This window comes from Coptis chinensis, unplaced genomic scaffold, assembly GCF_015680905.1.
Source record: "Coptis chinensis isolate HL-2020 unplaced genomic scaffold, ASM1568090v1 utg1029_pilon_pilon, whole genome shotgun sequence".
Lineage (NCBI taxonomy): Eukaryota > Viridiplantae > Streptophyta > Magnoliopsida > Ranunculales > Ranunculaceae > Coptis > Coptis chinensis.
Genome location: NW_028238094.1, coordinates 531,464 through 548,572, shown reverse-complemented (window position 1 = coordinate 548,572; position 17,109 = coordinate 531,464). Strand labels below are relative to the sequence as shown.

Here is a 17,109-nt window from a genome sequence, read left to right as displayed (position 1 = left end):
TCCAAATTCCTCTGTGTGGTCCAAGTTAGATGTCCGTGTGTTGATACTTGATAGGTCGTTTATAATTTATAGTAGGGGTGGCAGTTTTGTACACTACCCACTAACCCGATACAAATCCGATACAAAATTAATGGGTTTGGGTTGGAAAAAAAAGTTTTTGGGTCATTTAAAAGTTGACCCGTTAAACATGTCAAATAAATGGATTGGGTTAGGGTCACACGTGTTAACTCGGGTAACCCGTTAGTATGTTTTAGTTCCTGTGTCTAATGGGTGGTCATCAATGTTGTATTCCTGTTTTAAGTCCTTAAACATATATATTTCCGTATTTTATTAAATCTCATAATTCCAATTACCTAAAAAAAAATACTAACAAGAGAAGGATCAGTCGGGAATCCAGCATATAGAATATTATAGATTTATTCAATAAAAATATGATCACATTAACATTCAAGTATTCAACCCAATTCTCCTTAAGTTACTGTCCAAATTCCTCTGACACTTTACTTTGATTTCTTGTAATTCATCTTTTCTTTTTTTGTTTACTTAGTTTATTCCTCAAATCCCTTACCTTGATTTACTTGTTTTGTTCAAGCATTCAGCATATATGTTTCAACAACTCTATGCACTTTTGCAAGTTATTCTATTATTTAGATTAATATATATTCTTTATCCAAAAAAAAAATAATAAATAAACTTACGGGTTATCTGTTAACCCGATCCGAAATTGACCCGTTGGCTTAGCGAGTCGCCTGTTGGGTAATCCGTTACATATGCGGGTTGGGTTTGGGTTTGACAAACTTGACACGATTAGTAATTGGTTCAGGTTTGGATTTGCTCTCCTAACATGTGACCCGAGTATGACACGACACCAAAACCGACCCAACACAACCCATTGTCACCCCTAGTTTATAAGGACCGACTATCAAATACTCATAAAACCAATTAGGGGGCTCAAAGTAATGTATTCACATTTTACATGGCTGCCCTTAATCTCAAACAAACACAAAATTTAGCCATTTCGAGTTGTTGATAAAACCTATAGATTGTGGTCATGCGCCGGAAAGTAGTCCCGTATAAATACATTGGACTATATACCATGTACAAATTGAAAGTGTACAACTTGCACAAAGATTTTATTGTAAACAAATAAATTCACTCAAAATGAACAATTCAAGAAGATCACCGAGAACAAACAAAATGAATGTATAAATAACATTTATTAGTCTCATTCAAATTGGGGTAAATGATTTGTAGTATTTGTTTTAAGAAAGTTGATAATGGTTCAAACCAACAAGGTGAATTAGTTTATATAATAGAGAATCTAATGGCAGAATTTTTGTATAACAAGGAGTTTGATTCACTCAACATTTTTAGAGTATCCTCTGCTAGTTACGAACGTTGTGCTAGTTTGTTGTACTATTTTTATTGTGTTTTTCCGTCCATGTAATGAAATGCCATCAGCCACGACTCGCATATATCTACAACACTAAATATTTTTTATTTTTTAAATTAAGATTTCAAGATTATGGATCAAAATTGCACTTTGGAAAGTCTCGTCTCCTTTGAAACTTCGATATACACCAATGATATATCAAAACAATTTTATGACTACATATATATAACATTGGAATTCTCACAAATCTAATAATCATATGATATTCTCTAATCAAACTACATGTGCCATCTCCACCATCTCATTGTGATTTGTATGTTCATAAGTTTCAATTGTATTCAAAGAAATGTCATTTTGTGGCAAAATATATCCCCACTCCTAAAATATATGATCACTTACACTTATTTGTCATTATTCAATTCGTATTAATGTTTTTTTTTATTATTTGTCATAAATCTCAATATTTTTTTCATAATCACTACAATAACTCAATGACATTGTCTATATGTTTTTAAACGTGTTAGTGTGATTTTATGCAAGTTTACGTGTTAAATTAAATAACATCTACGTAGAACATGCAAGTCTTATTACACTTATGGACTATTTGTTATGAATGAATTTTACTTCCAAATACAACAAATAATTTGTTCATTTTTTGCCTATGAACGAGGGCGATGATTTACTTGATTGGAATTCAATATTATAAAAACTTAAAAAATTAAAAACTTATAATTTAATTTAAAACCGCATTGCAAACCTAATGAGTCAGACGATTTTAATTACACGATTTATGTTATACAAAAATAAATTATAAATAAAATAATAATAATAAAAATATTACCAAACAAATCAATAACTAAAAAAATCATAATAATAGAGATTAAATATATATTATCTCAAATCTTGTTGAGTTTCTCAAAGTGCTCCAATCTCTTTTAGTGTTCTCATTATAGAGAAACATAACAAACACCTAATCCACTAATGTTAATTGTTTTTATCATAAATAATGTTTTCTATCTCCTAAATCACCTATTATTTTAGATGTTTGTTACAATGATGCTAACTATCTCATTTTGCCCTCTACATCCGAGTAATTATCAAGTTGCTAACATGAATTAAAGAGTAGATGTTTATGGATACGTACACATCCAAAAAAAATCCACGTGAAAAAACATGATGCCAATTGTTCATATGAAAAACATATACCTATTTGCTTTTTCATTTGAAAAAAAATAACTTTTATATGTAAAAAAGTAAACGAGACTAATATAGAAACAAAATAAAAATTGTTTAAACCATATTATTATGTGGTATGAGTATCATTCCAATAACCTTTTGGATGCTATCCATAGCTAGTAATCCGCCGAATTATTCGTGAATTATAAGGTTTGGTGAATAAAACGAATAATCCGGTGAATTTTTGAATAATACGGTTTAATTCGCGAATTGGTTGGGCCGGGTTTATAATTGCCGAATTATAATGTCCATATATTTGAAATTAAAAAAAATAAAAGGGTCGGGCCTTAGTTGGAACCAAAAATAAATGTGTTAGTAATAGTAAATAGAACCAAAATTTTGACATTTGTATTATTTGTTCATGAATAAAATTGTAAAAAATAAAAATAAAAAGTTATATACTTATATATCAAAGTTTTAAATGTAAAATATATAACCGAATTTTAAAGGAATGCATTCGTATTATACCCATTTAAAACACATATATCGTATTTTGAGCGTTTTATTTGACCGAATATTTAAAAGTATTATTGTTGAAAATTTCCAAATTTTAGGCGAATAATTGCCATATGAATTGTTACAATTTTTTAAAAATTTACCGAAAAAATGAGTATCATCCCAACATGTATACATAAATGTAAATATATTTTATAAAAATAATAACATTAATGAAGTTGAATAAAATTAACTAGAAATTAGCATTCACAGTAAAAGGTAGTTGTGGTGACTGTTTACAAACTCCTACCTAATCCCCGTAGACTTCTCAGTAATTCCACACAATTATTTTTTTTTGACACTGAAAAACTAGACCACTCCGGAACAGCAGGCGCGCAGCTGCTATTCTAAAACACAAAAAGAGAGAGAGAGAGAGAGAGAGAGAGAGAGAGAGAGAGAGATGGAGATTCTAAACAAGTTACGGAATCTAGACGCGTATCCAAAAATAAACGAGGATTTCTACAACAGAACATTATCCGGTGGTCTCATAACCATCGTTTCTTCCATCTCAATTCTCCTCCTCTTCTTTTCCGAATTCAGTAACTCTCTCGAATCTCGATCCGTTATTTCTTACGCTCATATTTTTCCGTTACGTTTTAATCTCTTCTTTTCAATTTCTGCAGGTTTGTATCTTCACACTGTTACTGAAACTACGTTGAATGTAGATACTTCTAGAGGAGAAAAGCTTCGAGTTAATGTTAGTCACATTTCCCATTTTTTTTATTTTATTTTATTTTATTATGTTTTATTATGTGTGTTTGATTGGTTTGACTGATTTTGCAGTTTGATGTGACTTTCCCGCATCTTGCGTGTTCTGTTCTTAGTATTGATGCTATGGATATTAGTGGAGAGCAACACTATGATATAGTATGAGATTTCGGCATTGTTTTTTTTTTTTTTTTTGATTGGCAAGCCTGTTTTAAATGAGATCAGTAACTCTTTGATGCTGGCGGGGTTCGAACCCCAGACCTCTGGTATCATCATCCAAAGGATTATGTATTGTTTCTAAGTGTTTGTTTTTTCTTCTTATTGTAGAGACATGATATAACGAAGAAAAGGATTGATAATCTTGGTAATGTTATTGATTCGAGGTCAGATGGAATCGGTGGACCCAAGGTGTGTGACTGAGCATCCACGTTTATAGTTGTTGTTTGGGACTCTTAACCTATTGAAATTATGGAGCATGTTCTGTTTGTTTATTTCATACCAATTGACTACGTTTTTTTTGGATAGAAATCCAATATTGTGCATTATATGTAATGCTTGCTGTTTGGCACTGTTAACCTATTTAGATTTAGTTGAGCTCTTGAGCTTAGCAATTGTTTAGTTTGTAAGTATGATTGCATTTTCCTAGTAATAGTAACAGTAGAAAAGAAGAACTTAAGGAACTTTACCCATTTGAGAAGAATTTTTTTAAAGTGAAGAATACTGGTTACCCATCTAGACTTTGAAGCTCTTTACTTTAGTTAGGCGTGCTCTTACTAGGTTTGCCTTCTCACTCAGTGAAAAATTAATAGTGTAGAATGGATAGAGGAACGGTAAACGCTGAATGAAAGATCAGTCACAAGTGTCATAAGTTTATCACTTACACTGTAAGTCAGATAGAGGAACAATACTGGGAGCATGTTGGAGCACATATTCTAGATGTAGGTTCATGTATTCCTTTTATTGTCATATATTTTATGTCCTTTATGTCTTTTTTCAGATTGAAAGACCGTTACAGAAGCATGGAGGAAGGCTTGACCACAATGAGACTTACTGCGGCTCTTGTTTTGGAGCAGAAGTGGTAAATATTGCCTTGAACAATTCCTTTAGTGTTTCACATAAAATTTTGTTGTATACATCCTATATCCCATTAGTCAACACTCAAATTTTGTAATCTCAACCCTGGAAGAATCATATTATGCACTAGACAAAGCCTATTAACAGTTTAACACGTTTCTCCATCTCTCTGGATGTCACGTCTATGGTAGCGAGTTTATCTTGTGCTCATATCAAAGTTATAATTCACATTGTCTTTCTTTGTTGCAGGCAGATGATGAGTGTTGTAACTCATGTGAAGAAGTTCGTGAAGCATACAGAAAGAAAGGATGGGCAATTACAAATCCTGATATGATTGATCAGGTCTATAAAGAATCCATTTTATCTGTGTGTGTGTGTGTGTGTGTACCTATATTTGTTTCTATTTATCCTTTAGATGGTTAGTTTTAAGATATGGTTAGATTCTGATATGGGACCCACGTCCCACAGCCATCTCTTTCTGAACATTATTCATTATTTACTTGATTTCTGAAAGATACAGGCCTTCAAATTTAGAGTATTGATTTACTTAACCGTGCTTTTCTATTATAATCTATCTACCTCTGTGGTTTCATACAAAATATTTGGGTATATCTTGTCTTGAATTTTAGAATGTCAACATTACTTTGTTATTTGTCATTCAAATTTAGGTATACTTTCAGTTGTCTATTTTTGTTGTCCAGCGGGTAATAGTTCATGTTGCTTTCTTTCAGTGCAAAAGAGAGGGATTCATTGATAGAGTTAAAGAGGAAGACGGTGAAGGATGCAGCATTGAAGGATTTTTGGAAGTTAATAAAGTGGCTGGCAGTTTTCATTTTGCTCCTGCAAAACATTTTTTTCAATCCAATATTCACCTCTTTGATCTAATGGCACTTCAAACAGAAAAATCTAATGTGAGTGGGTGATTGAAGATGAAGGTTCAATTTGTGAAATACACATTACCGTGTGAAACGAGCTTCATTATCTGTAGGTTGTATAATAATGCAGTAGAGCATAAATTGATTTTCTGCCTTGCTATGCACCAGATAAGCCACCGAATAAACAAACTATCATTTGGTCAAAAGTTCCCCGGTGTGGTGAATCCGCTTGATGGGTAAGATTATTGGATTCCTCAAATATCTAACTTAGTCAATTACTAGATTTAGTAGATTGTACTTTGTAACTTACTTTACTTGAATCCTGTTTGTACTTTTACCTTTACAAACCACTCACTCTTGAAAACGAAGATCTAATTTCTTTTAGTATTTGGGAAAAAAATATTCAGTGTACAGTGGACGCAGCAAGAATCTTCTGGAATGTACCAATATTTTATTAAGGTAACTATATCGTATGTTCGAATTTGTTTTCTTGTGGCTGAATATGCCATTATCACTTCAGATATTTTAGTCAACGACATGATGTATTATTATAATATTACTACTGGTATTACATCTACTGTTATTATTCAGAACTTTACGTGAGGTTTCTACAGTGAATTTGTAGTTGGGTTGTTTGATATGTACTTTTATTTTCATTCTTTGATAACTCTTTGAGGTGACTTCGATGTCGTGCAAAGATCAGAGACATTGTTGCTTTTCCATTGCCTAGGTCTCATATATATTCACCAATGCACTGATGTTTTTCTAATTGGTGCAGGTTGTCCCAACAATCTACACAGACATAAGACGTCGGAAAATAAATTCCAACCAGGTATAGTGTTTACACTTTAATAAGCTAGTTTCATCTCAATTAACGTTCTATTTTAAGGTGAAACTACCTCCGTGTATGTCCATGCAGTTTTCTGTGACCGAACATTTTAGAAGCCAGGAGGTTTATACTCAGTCTATTCCTGGAGTTTTCTTCTTTTACGACTTCTCTCCAATTAAGGTGAGTGAATTGAAAGCTGCCTTTCAGAGTCAAGGCAAGTACTAAGCATATTTTCTCAAGGTTCTGAGACTCTACAAGGTTTTGACAGAAATGTTCAAACTAGGTTTTGCAATATTATATTTTAGTAGCATCGTTTATGTTGACGTATGTTCGGAAGCCTAAAAATAGTATTCTGATATCCCATTTAATGTATCCTATAACTCGGTATCTATTGCTGCATCTATTTTATGTTTCTCATTTTCAGTTCTGACTTGATTTCTAGTACTGACTTGGTATCTAGTATTGACTTGGTTTCTAATATTAAACAATTGCTTTATTTGACAATTCAACAAAATTTAATACCAAGAATGCCATACTCCTGGAACTTGTTAGAAGTCATGTTTCCTGCTTTATGCTTAATGCTTGACAGATTGTATGTAATCGTTCTTGTTGCATATGTCAAAGCTGGCCCGCTGGTTCTCTGACTACCTGTGCCCGTCTTTGCCACGAGGTTCTCTTTCCAATCCTAACAAACTATCGAAACACTTTTTCGGTGGAATCTGAACCTGACCTAGGCCTGGCACGCCTGTTGAATTGAATTTTGAGTTTTGTATTTTCTAGTTATGCATAACGCGATCCTGTGAGTGTGTAGTGAACACTCAGATGATTATTTGAGTGTGAGTTTTTGTTATCTGTGCAAATTATTTTTTTTTTTGGCAAAATTGCAGGTGAGCTTCAGTGAGGAAACAGTGCCACTGCTGCACTTCTTGACAAATGTCTGCGCGATTGTTGGAGGTAAAACTAAATGGTCACTTCACATTTTGCATCTTTTTTTAGTTTAAATTCAGTTAGGGGCATACGTTATGGAAAAAGTAGTATGGCTTAGTACTTGAAAATCAGCACTATTAGAAACCAGTTTAACTGTTTAAGTAATCCTAGCTTGGATCAGTTTCTGCTTGATCCCCTCTTTGCCCATACCCTACCCCCCTAAGGCTAAAATGAACCTAGTTGGTTGGTTCACAGCCACTTCAAACCATCTTATGTATGCTGGTTTGCGATCATCTGATTAACTTGTCACATGAACTAGAAGGTTAGCTATGATAACTGTAGTCAGGTCTGCATCTCTTGGCATATGCATATAGATAGTTCAAGGTTGGAAAGCAAGAATAAATATAGGGAAAAAGTAAATTGGAAAATGCATAACTGACAAGTCTAACCATTCTCATATTTCTGGGACTTCTAGGTGTTTTCACGATTTCTGGGATTATTGATGCTTTCGTATATCATGGTCAACGTGCAATCAAGAAGAAGATGGAGATTGGAAAGTTTAGATAATCCAGTTGGGAGTTGGGACAGAACATGGCCTTTCTGGATATGATCAAGATGACTGGTGGCTGGTCTAGTCAGATGAATGAGAGCAGCAATTCAGACAAACAAGCTTGCCGTTGGTGTGTAACAGTTCCTCTATCAACTCAGCTACCAAAACTTCAAAGAGAAGTTTTCTCATTTTTATGATCGCTGCAGATACTTTTTCTTTCATATTGTTTCCTATACAATCATCAAAGGGTTAAAATTATTATAGTTATGACGCAGAAAGCCAGAAATGTTCCATCTGTATCATATTCTTTAACTGTAACACCAAATTACCAATTTTCTTTATTCTTGGACGTGAAATTGTTTTCATTTCCACCCAAGTCTCGTTCAGTTAAAGTGTGCAATCCTATTCGATGCCGTTTTCTCAAGTAACAAGTCGGAGCTTCGCAGGTACTATGGCCCGGCCCAAGCGACCTAGTCTTTTCAAATCTATATAACACCATTTTCCTATCACAAGTAGGGTGTGCATGGTACTCAATTATCCGAACTGGAACCGGAATCATTTATAGCGGGTCTGGGTCTTAAAATATTATATTAATTTAAAGTGGGTTTTTAAGAACCGACCTGATAAAGAACCGAATAGTAAAAAACCGATAGATATTCGAACCAAAACCGGAACCGATTAGTTTGATTTTGATATATAGAATTTAGTATTATATTACACTAAATAAAAACAAACCCAAACATTATTATTATAAATAGCATTATATATAGTCTATATTTGTTAGGTGTAAAATTATACTAAATATATATAACATTTAACATAATAATGAATGTGTGTTATTAAATACATCTTTTATAATATTACATTAAATATGTGTATTATAAATATTAATAATAATGTTTACGGTGTCACGCCTATAATTATAGTCGTATACTATGAATTAACTTATGCAACCGCCTCTATATTAACTAATGCATGAACGTAATGCGTTTGATATATTACATGTATATATATTAGATAACGAATACGTGTAATGCTAACTAACAATTGTGGTACATGTGGTATTTATTCTATATATGACGCATTACGTAAAAATATACAAATACATATAATGTATGAGAATGTATTTAAAATTTTTAGATAACTTTCAAATATTATTATTGAATTTAGGACCATTACTTCTTATGAGAAGACAAAAATATCGATGACAAATGTTATAGTTGCCGTAAACCAACTTTTATATCGGTTATATAACTAAAAAAAATAATTTTAGCAATAAAAATATATAACCCAATAAAGAACCGAAATTGGAACCGACTTAATTAATGGGTATATATCTGGGTTTTCAAAATATAAGAAAAAACCCAAAAAAAACCGAATCTGATAAAACCGCTAAAAATAGACCCAGAACCGAAACCGAAACCGGTAAGAACCGACCCATTAACACCCCTAATCACAAGAAACATCCAATGATAGAAAATGGAGAATAAAATGGCTAGTTCTCAGCAGCAGGATAACAAGAGTAGAGTTAGGGTTATAAGCAGTCATTTGTCTTCTTCTTCACCAATGGCTTCTGAAGAAGAAGCTGCTGCAGCTACAGCTGCTTCACTTCCTGCTGAGAATACTCCCACAGTGTAAAGCTTTCTTCTTTCTTCTTTTTCTTTTTCTTATTGTGATGTTCAATGTTAGATGTTGTATCTAATAATTGTTGAATAACATTTTACCATAACTCTAGCATACATTATTTACAGATTTGACAAAATTATGAGGAAAGAGATTCCTGCTAATGTGGTTTTTGAGGATGATAAGGTATCATTTTATTTTCTTCTCGACATACTTTCTTACTAAAGGTTTCTGCCTGTGTATGGTAATTGTGCATAACTGTTTCAGAAGAGACAAAAAATTTCACGACTCTCATTAGCAACGAACAGTAGATGTAAGATAACTGTGAATAAAATTTTATCCTCATAAGATCACCGGACATTACAAGTTAACAAGACTTGAGGGGAAAATTATGATGAGTCTATCCGAATAATGCTCTTACGTGTTTCTTTTTCAGTATTAGAGTTTGAAAAATGTAATTATCCATGATAGATGATTTGTGTATGACGCACCCTTTATTCTATTATATATTCCTCCTATGCTTAATGACCCGGTTTAAGTTGTGTATATATTCCTTTGATAATTTTGGTGGAAATGAAATTTATGCGTTCTATTATATGTGTAAAATGCCCGCCCTCTCTCTTTATGGTATTACTAACATTCTTATTGTCATTTGCTTTCAACAGGTCTTTGCATTCAGGGATATAAATCCCCAAGCTCCCACTCATATCCTAATTATTCCGAAAGTTAGGGATGGGTTAACTGGTCTCTCAAAGGTATATAGTTTACGCTCTTTAGCTTTTTCTATGACATCTCCTGGTATCATAACATAGATATTTAGAGTAAACAAAAAATCTTATTGTTTCTAAAAATAAGGTAGCGATGATGCCTTTTATAACATTATTTAATTGGACATAATCTAAAACTAAAAGGAGCACATGGGATTTCAGGCTACTCATGTTCATAAAATGATTCCGTGATAAGATTTTCACGAAGTTGTTGACAACACAGAAGTCAAGTTTTCTTAATATGGACCTTGTATTTTCAGAGGTCTCTTTCCTTGCGTTTCTTCTTCCATACTTGAAACCATGAATGCGCATGTACTGATATTAGAATGTTTGATCTTTATCTTTCAGGCAGAGGAGAGGCATTCCGAGATTCTTGGCCACTTGTTGTATACTGCAAAGCTCATTGCTAAACAGGAAGGGCTTGAAGATGGATTCAGGATTGTCATCAATGACGGGCCCGATGGATGTACGTATTATTTTGTCTTCAGTTTCTCATTTTTTTGTCAAGGAATTGAATCGAGTAGCTTTTATGTGTTTTCTGCCAATTTTTTAATTCAGTTCTGAATGTTTGTTTCAGGTCAGTCTGTCTATCATCTTCACATCCACCTTCTAGGGGGGCGAAAAATGAAGTGGCCTCCTGGCTAAAGTTGATGCTCATGAACTTTGAGGTTAAGATGGACTATATTCCAGACTTCTACTAATAATAAGTTCTTTGAAAATCCTAAACCCTGTTGGTATTAGGGGCATATAAAAATGTAATTTGCGTGTGGGGATGCTCCTTTTGGCCTCGTCTTAATTGCGAAAATTGTAGGGAAGTTTAAAGCAGTGTTAGTTGCGATATATGGGTACCAGTCAACTCTTGATTTTGAGCGGTGTTTAGTAATAAATAATATAAAGGAATGTCTTCTAGATCTTCAGACTTCAGGGTGATTGAAGGCTAATCCTATATAAGTTTCAGCCTGCCAGTGTAGTCTGAGCTTAAGGCAGTTTACACCTTTATTACTTGCTGATTATTTTACATGCTAAATTTGAGATACCATGTCAAGTGCTTATGCATCCATTCAGTCCTCTGCCAGTTAACCATGATTGTGGAACTTGACCTTGTCAGTGTATCTTTTAAGTGACCATCTTCTTCAAACTTGGGTGACACCAGATAGTGTTAAAACTTGGAGTGCAATCCATGGCCCATGGGTAAATGTTGGGGCGAATATTGTATATGTCCCGAATACTGGAATCAAGATGACACGATTAAATAATGTTGTCCACAGAATGGTCTTTTCTCAGATAAAGTTTAGCAGCCATGGCCATGGTTGCTTCAATTACTGTACTTAGCAAATCAAATGCATCTGGAAAATGGTAAAAGAAACCTTCAAATGGGTCTTGTAGATTTGCTCTTGAGTGCGTGGGAACTACTTCAGGGTCGAGGCTCCCTGAAACTCATCTCAGCATGTAAGCTTTGATTAGCTTCAAGTTGTACCCTGAAAAAAGGAAGATCGATTTACTGTGAATGACATCCTGAAATTTGTTTGCGCAGTAAGAGCCTAAGAGGGAATCTCCAATCCAGTACCAGGACATAGCTTTGATGCAGACACAAGCTAATGATAGTTTAGTCCGTGTCAGCGCTTGTCAAGATAATACGACAGTGCGCAAGTTTCATACCAAAATTTTCTGGGGGAAACTAGACGTCGTCTATGTGTCACCATCTCAATTGCATCTGATGATAACCGGGTTGATGTTCTACTTGACCACTTGTCTAAAGTTCACCATTTCAATTGTCTTAATATGTACCAAAATTCGTGATTTATGACATCTAAGCCCAAATTAGTGACCGGGAATTTGTACCTAATTTGCATGTTTTATATGGAATAAGGAATTTGTTAACCAAAATGGAGGACTTCCACTTTGCGCATTTCATCGTCAACTTCGTTGCTATTTTTTTTTGGAAAGTTACTTTGTTGCTAATTACTGTTATTGGTTGAAGGACAATAAGAACCGCGATATTTTGTAGTATGTGCGGAAGTATAAGCTGATCTTGGTTGACAAAGATTCCAATGAATAACGAGGCATGTTTGTCTGTCCGGCTGGCCCTAATGGCCTAATGCCATGAGACTATTAAAACCGCCACCCTCCCCAGTCCCCACACACAGCACTGCCACTTTTATGGACCAAGTCTAACACGTCTCTAGCCAATTAAAAACATTTGACAAATCTTTCTTCTGTTTTTTGTGTTTTATGTTTAGCAAATAGCAATGTACACATGCAATGGGCATTGCATGTGGGTGTTGAATGGGCAAACCTCCTCAGTTGATTTACTCCTTCCCCAGTGTTCAGTTGACAATGTAAATGCATTATCATGAGTTATCCAGGAAAATAAAAAAACTCGCCAGGAGAAAACAACTATTCTTCACTACTGATTAAATTAAATAACTTATCAAGATTGTCATCCATGTCATACAACTTCCCATTTTCTACATTTCCCCAACCAAGGATGCAAAATCTCAGGGGACTGGAATTAAGTCCTCACTAACGAAATAAATAAAATAAATAAAAAGGTGAGAGAGCAGCAAGCCATGATGCTTCGTGCGTCTGTGTGATAACATCTCATGATTGATTGGAACTTCTACCGGGGAGCAACCATCTCAAGAGCTGGTATTTGATGAAAATCTCTCAGAACAAAACCTCACCTTCAAGAATTATATAGTCATGTAAACAGTATGTAATAATAAAAGCCGCTGCAGAAAAAAGTACTCCCTTGCCTCGGTATCGTATCATTTGAGCTAGCTATATCTTCAAAGAAGATATGAAACCCCATTTCGTCAATATCCAGTAACAACCTCTGAGAAGCTTTAGTCCAGCTTGAAAATATTATACTGGACAACAAATCATCTAATCCACACTTTTCTTGTTTCTGAAGCTCTCCTTCAGCGAAGTAAACTTCTTCTTGCACTGATTCACAGTCTTCCCTGGAACTGACGCAGCAACTCGTTCCCAACGTTGACTAGCTTCCTTGGGAAATGTTTTGAGAGCCTGAACCAGTGCTCTTTCTTGAACAGCAGACCATACATCTTGCTCAGAAACACCATTTGAAGTAACTGTAGTTTCGGGATTCTGGTCAGACCCAGCACTGCCTGATGGCTGCTTGGTATCTACCACTTTAGAATCGGCTTCAGGTTTATCCCCAGGGCTCACTATACCTTCTGTTTCCTGCCTGGATGTAAGTGGGGAAGCAATGGTTGGTGCAGGTTTTCTCTTTTCAAGGAACGAGTCAAAAGCTTTGGCAGAGTCTGGCTTCTGGAGTAGAACAGTTTTGGTTGCTTTAAGTATCTCTTCCACAGATCTTCCTGTACCAATGAACTCTGAGATAACCTCCCATCTACGAGATGTTCCCTTCGGATATTTCAGCATCCCTTTTCTCAACATCTCGATTTCTTCTTTGTTCCAAGGTTTATCTTTCTTCTCATAACTGGAAAATGGATTTTCTGGCTTGGTCTGCAAACTAGGGCCACTTCCATTAGCAACAGCAGAGTCAATCTGACTCCTGTGGTTATTTTCTTCTGTCTTGTTCCCATTGGAGTCAATATTGCCTCCCAAAGCATGCTTGAGAAGTTCGGCCCTTCCTGTCCCTTCTTTGCGCTCAACCTCATCACACAGACTCTTCAAACCGATCCATGTCAAGAGACATACACAAACTCTCGACATCATCTTCTGTTAGATTAAGTAGGTGTTTGACTACAAGAGGTGCTGAGAGTGTTCGCAAACGGCTTCGCTCCTTACGCAAGAGCTTCTTCTCTTTCTCCTTTACCTTCTTCATCTTCTGTGCAGCTTCAGCAGCCAGCCTGTCTTCCTCTTCTTTCCGCTGCTTCTCCTCTTCAGCAAGCCTAGCGGCCTCTTCCTCTTGCAACTTTTTAACCAGGTACTTAGACTGCTTTCTCCTCTGTTTCTCAGCTTTCTCCTCTTCTTTTCTCTTCAAAATTCTTGGATCCCTCTTATAAGCATTGTCAACTAGAGAACGTATACGTGCATACTCTTCCTTTCTAGCCTTCTCTCTAAGCTTGGCATTCTGCCTCTCCATCCATCTCTTGTGATCACGAGATTCAGCTTGCTCAAGATCAAAATCGTCAGCATGAGGAAACTCTCTCCAGCTTTTAAAGCTATACCAAAAATTATAGAAAGTATCAACCTCTTCCAGTGTAGTATTTTCTTCCCCCAATGAAGGAATTGGTTGGTTAGCTGACCACCGAGCATTCCTCATAAAAGCTGGACCAAATACCTTGTAGAAATCCTTTGGAGCACAGTCAGTAGGAATTTCATCATCAAATTCGTCAGTAGAATCATATATCCTTCTCTTCACAGGATCCATTAGAATTTCATAGGCTTCTTGAATGGATTTGAAATTGTTCTCTATTTCTTCTTTTTTTGCCTCCTTTGCCTTTTCACTTACTTCAGAGAGCAGAAAGGCAGCCTGTTTGTCAGGGTGATGCTTTAAGGCAGTCTCTCGGTAGCTTTTCCGTATCTGATCCTCAGTAGCAAGAAATCGTAGATGCCCCAGACCCAACAAAGCATAATGGTCTTGTTGCTGGCCTTCAGCCCCAGATTTCTTTTTTCCTTTGCTGCTATATGAATCTGGTGATGCCATATATGACTGACCCTTGTCATTAGGCAGATTCTTGTTTTCAGTCTCTACATCTTCATCACTGCAATATCCGCAAAGTTTAAGTGCTACCGAGTGGAACACGTGCCCTGCTGGTTCATAATTTGCAGCCTTGACTGGAAGACAATTCGATGAAACATATAAAGGCTGTCCATCTACAAGCTCCTTTGAGTAAGAAATAAGCCGAAGTCTCAGTAGACGAGACATTGTATTTGCAGACTGATTCAGTAATCACAGTTTGAATAGCCCAAGTCTTCAAAATTCTGCCCAAATTTAGCAGTTCTACTCCAGTTCAGTGAATACCAAATTGACTCCAGCTTTAAAACTGCATCAGATTGGAACTTGGTTTACAAGTGAATACAAATATACCCAACACATTCTAGTACAAGACCCTTTCCTCTATATTCAAATTTCTGAGTTTTTACATTATTAAAAAAAACCAGTTATTCAACCCCCAGATTTTAGATTGTCACAATCCACCTTACTAAACACCTTTTAGACGCAAGACACGATTAATTTCACTTCAAACAGCAATGCATGCCTAAGATAAGTTTTAATCATATTTCTGGAATTTAATCCAAGACTTGAAAACAACTGAAATTACAGAGGAATGACCACAAGTAAATATGTTCTATAAAAGAGTGCATCATGTACAGATTTCAAATGGACAAGGTTAGAACAGATAATAATATCATCAGTACTTGGTCCACAAAAGAAGGCTTGACAAACTTGACCAAAAATAATATGTTAAGCAAATTGTTTTGCAACTTAGATTTCTATGAATGCAATCACATCAACTTTTACAAGCTCAATTATCAAACAAACACTTAAAAAAGCAGTAACATGATCAACCTTTTTTCATAAAAAAAAAACAACATCCACATATAAATCAATCCAATGAAATAAACAAGACCCAATCAAGTTAAAAATACAATCTTTAATCTAACAAGTTGAATAGTAGCTTGTAGGGAGTATAAAAAAAGATGGGTTACCTGATAAAGATGAAAGAGATTGAGGAGAAGTGAGAAACCCAGGAGAGATGAGTTAAGTTAGTTATTATATATTTATTGATATATTTAGATATTTAGGAGGAGGAGGAGGAGGAGGAGAGAGAGGTGTTTGTGTTTAGGGTTTCTGTGGAGTTATGTGGGCGGAGTTGCCTTTTTATTCTCATTTTGGGCCTTTTTCTATTTTTAGGGCGTCCTTGGTTTGGTGCACCACTCACTTACGAGAGCCCGCTTTGGAAAAAAAAACTCAAGTTTGGCTCATATAATATATAAACGAGCCCGAGTAATTCGCTTATCGAGCATAGCTTCATTAAGCATGGGCTATAATATAAGCTCAAGCTTTCGCTCATTTATTAAACTAGATAACTGCTAAGGCAATGGGAGCGTGAGCGGAGGGTGGAGAAGAGAGAGAGGGAGATAGGTGAGGATAGACAGACAAAAACCAATCAATTTGGGTTTTGTCGCATATCCCCTTTCTGCTAAGATCGTTCACTCCGCTCACTTGATTAATGAGTTCGAGCTGAGCCTAAACCGCTCGACTCAAATTCCACCCTTACGAATACATTAGACCGATATATAAGAAGTATAATTTTTTTGTTAATTTGTTAGGCTAAGGGGTTGTTTGTTTTTTTGAATTCAGCATTCAGAGGCTCAAAACTTGTTTGTTTTTTAAGTAGTTTAAGCATTCAGTGGTACTTTTAGCATTCAGCACCAAAATTTCTTGTGAATGCTGAATTCTAATACTTGAAACAAAAAAGTCTCTTCTTGCTCTTTCTTAATAACCTAATCTCAATAACCCATCTACTTTCCTACCTTCACTTTTATGGCTTCAAAATAGGTTATTCAAAATTTGATGTTGGCGTCACATGTTTTTTCATTTTTTTTAGGTGAATGATATCCATTTTGTTAAAAATATAATTACATATATATATTCTAAAAATAAACAAAATATGAAAATAAACCGTTAAAATATA

General features: G+C 35.1%; 3 protein-coding genes across 3 annotated transcripts; 2 read left to right on the top strand and 1 right to left on the bottom strand.

Annotated features, from left to right (window-relative positions):
- Nucleotides 1-3,309: 3,309 nt before the first annotated feature.
- On the top strand, nucleotides 3,310-8,456 carry LOC147474303 (uncharacterized). The gene is made up of 13 exons (XM_086586480.1): nucleotides 3,310-3,663; nucleotides 3,748-3,821; nucleotides 3,908-3,991; nucleotides 4,160-4,240; nucleotides 4,830-4,910; nucleotides 5,156-5,248; nucleotides 5,638-5,817; nucleotides 5,950-6,017; nucleotides 6,189-6,240; nucleotides 6,560-6,613; nucleotides 6,701-6,790; nucleotides 7,498-7,564; nucleotides 8,013-8,456. Exons 1-13 carry the CDS (start codon nucleotides 3,525-3,527, stop codon nucleotides 8,102-8,104), a joined length of 1,155 nt encoding a protein of 384 aa, XP_086442606.1. The 5' UTR covers nucleotides 3,310-3,524; the 3' UTR covers nucleotides 8,105-8,456.
- A 1,091-nt stretch (nucleotides 8,457-9,547) lies between these two features.
- HIT3 (HIS triad family protein 3) lies at nucleotides 9,548-11,388 on the top strand. Its single transcript, XM_086586481.1, has 5 exons — nucleotides 9,548-9,721; nucleotides 9,839-9,896; nucleotides 10,376-10,465; nucleotides 10,826-10,943; nucleotides 11,055-11,388. Exons 1-5 carry the CDS (start codon nucleotides 9,567-9,569, stop codon nucleotides 11,120-11,122), a joined length of 489 nt encoding a protein of 162 aa, XP_086442607.1. The 5' UTR covers nucleotides 9,548-9,566; the 3' UTR covers nucleotides 11,123-11,388.
- A 1,826-nt stretch (nucleotides 11,389-13,214) lies between these two features.
- LOC147474301 (uncharacterized) lies at nucleotides 13,215-16,263 on the bottom strand. The gene is given in 3 exon segments (XM_086586395.1): nucleotides 13,215-14,137; nucleotides 14,139-15,453; nucleotides 16,121-16,263. Coding segments are annotated over 2 exon segments (1,971 nt in total). The 5' UTR covers nucleotides 15,336-15,453; nucleotides 16,121-16,263; the 3' UTR covers nucleotides 13,215-13,363.
- Between the last annotated feature and the right edge of the window lie 846 nt (nucleotides 16,264-17,109).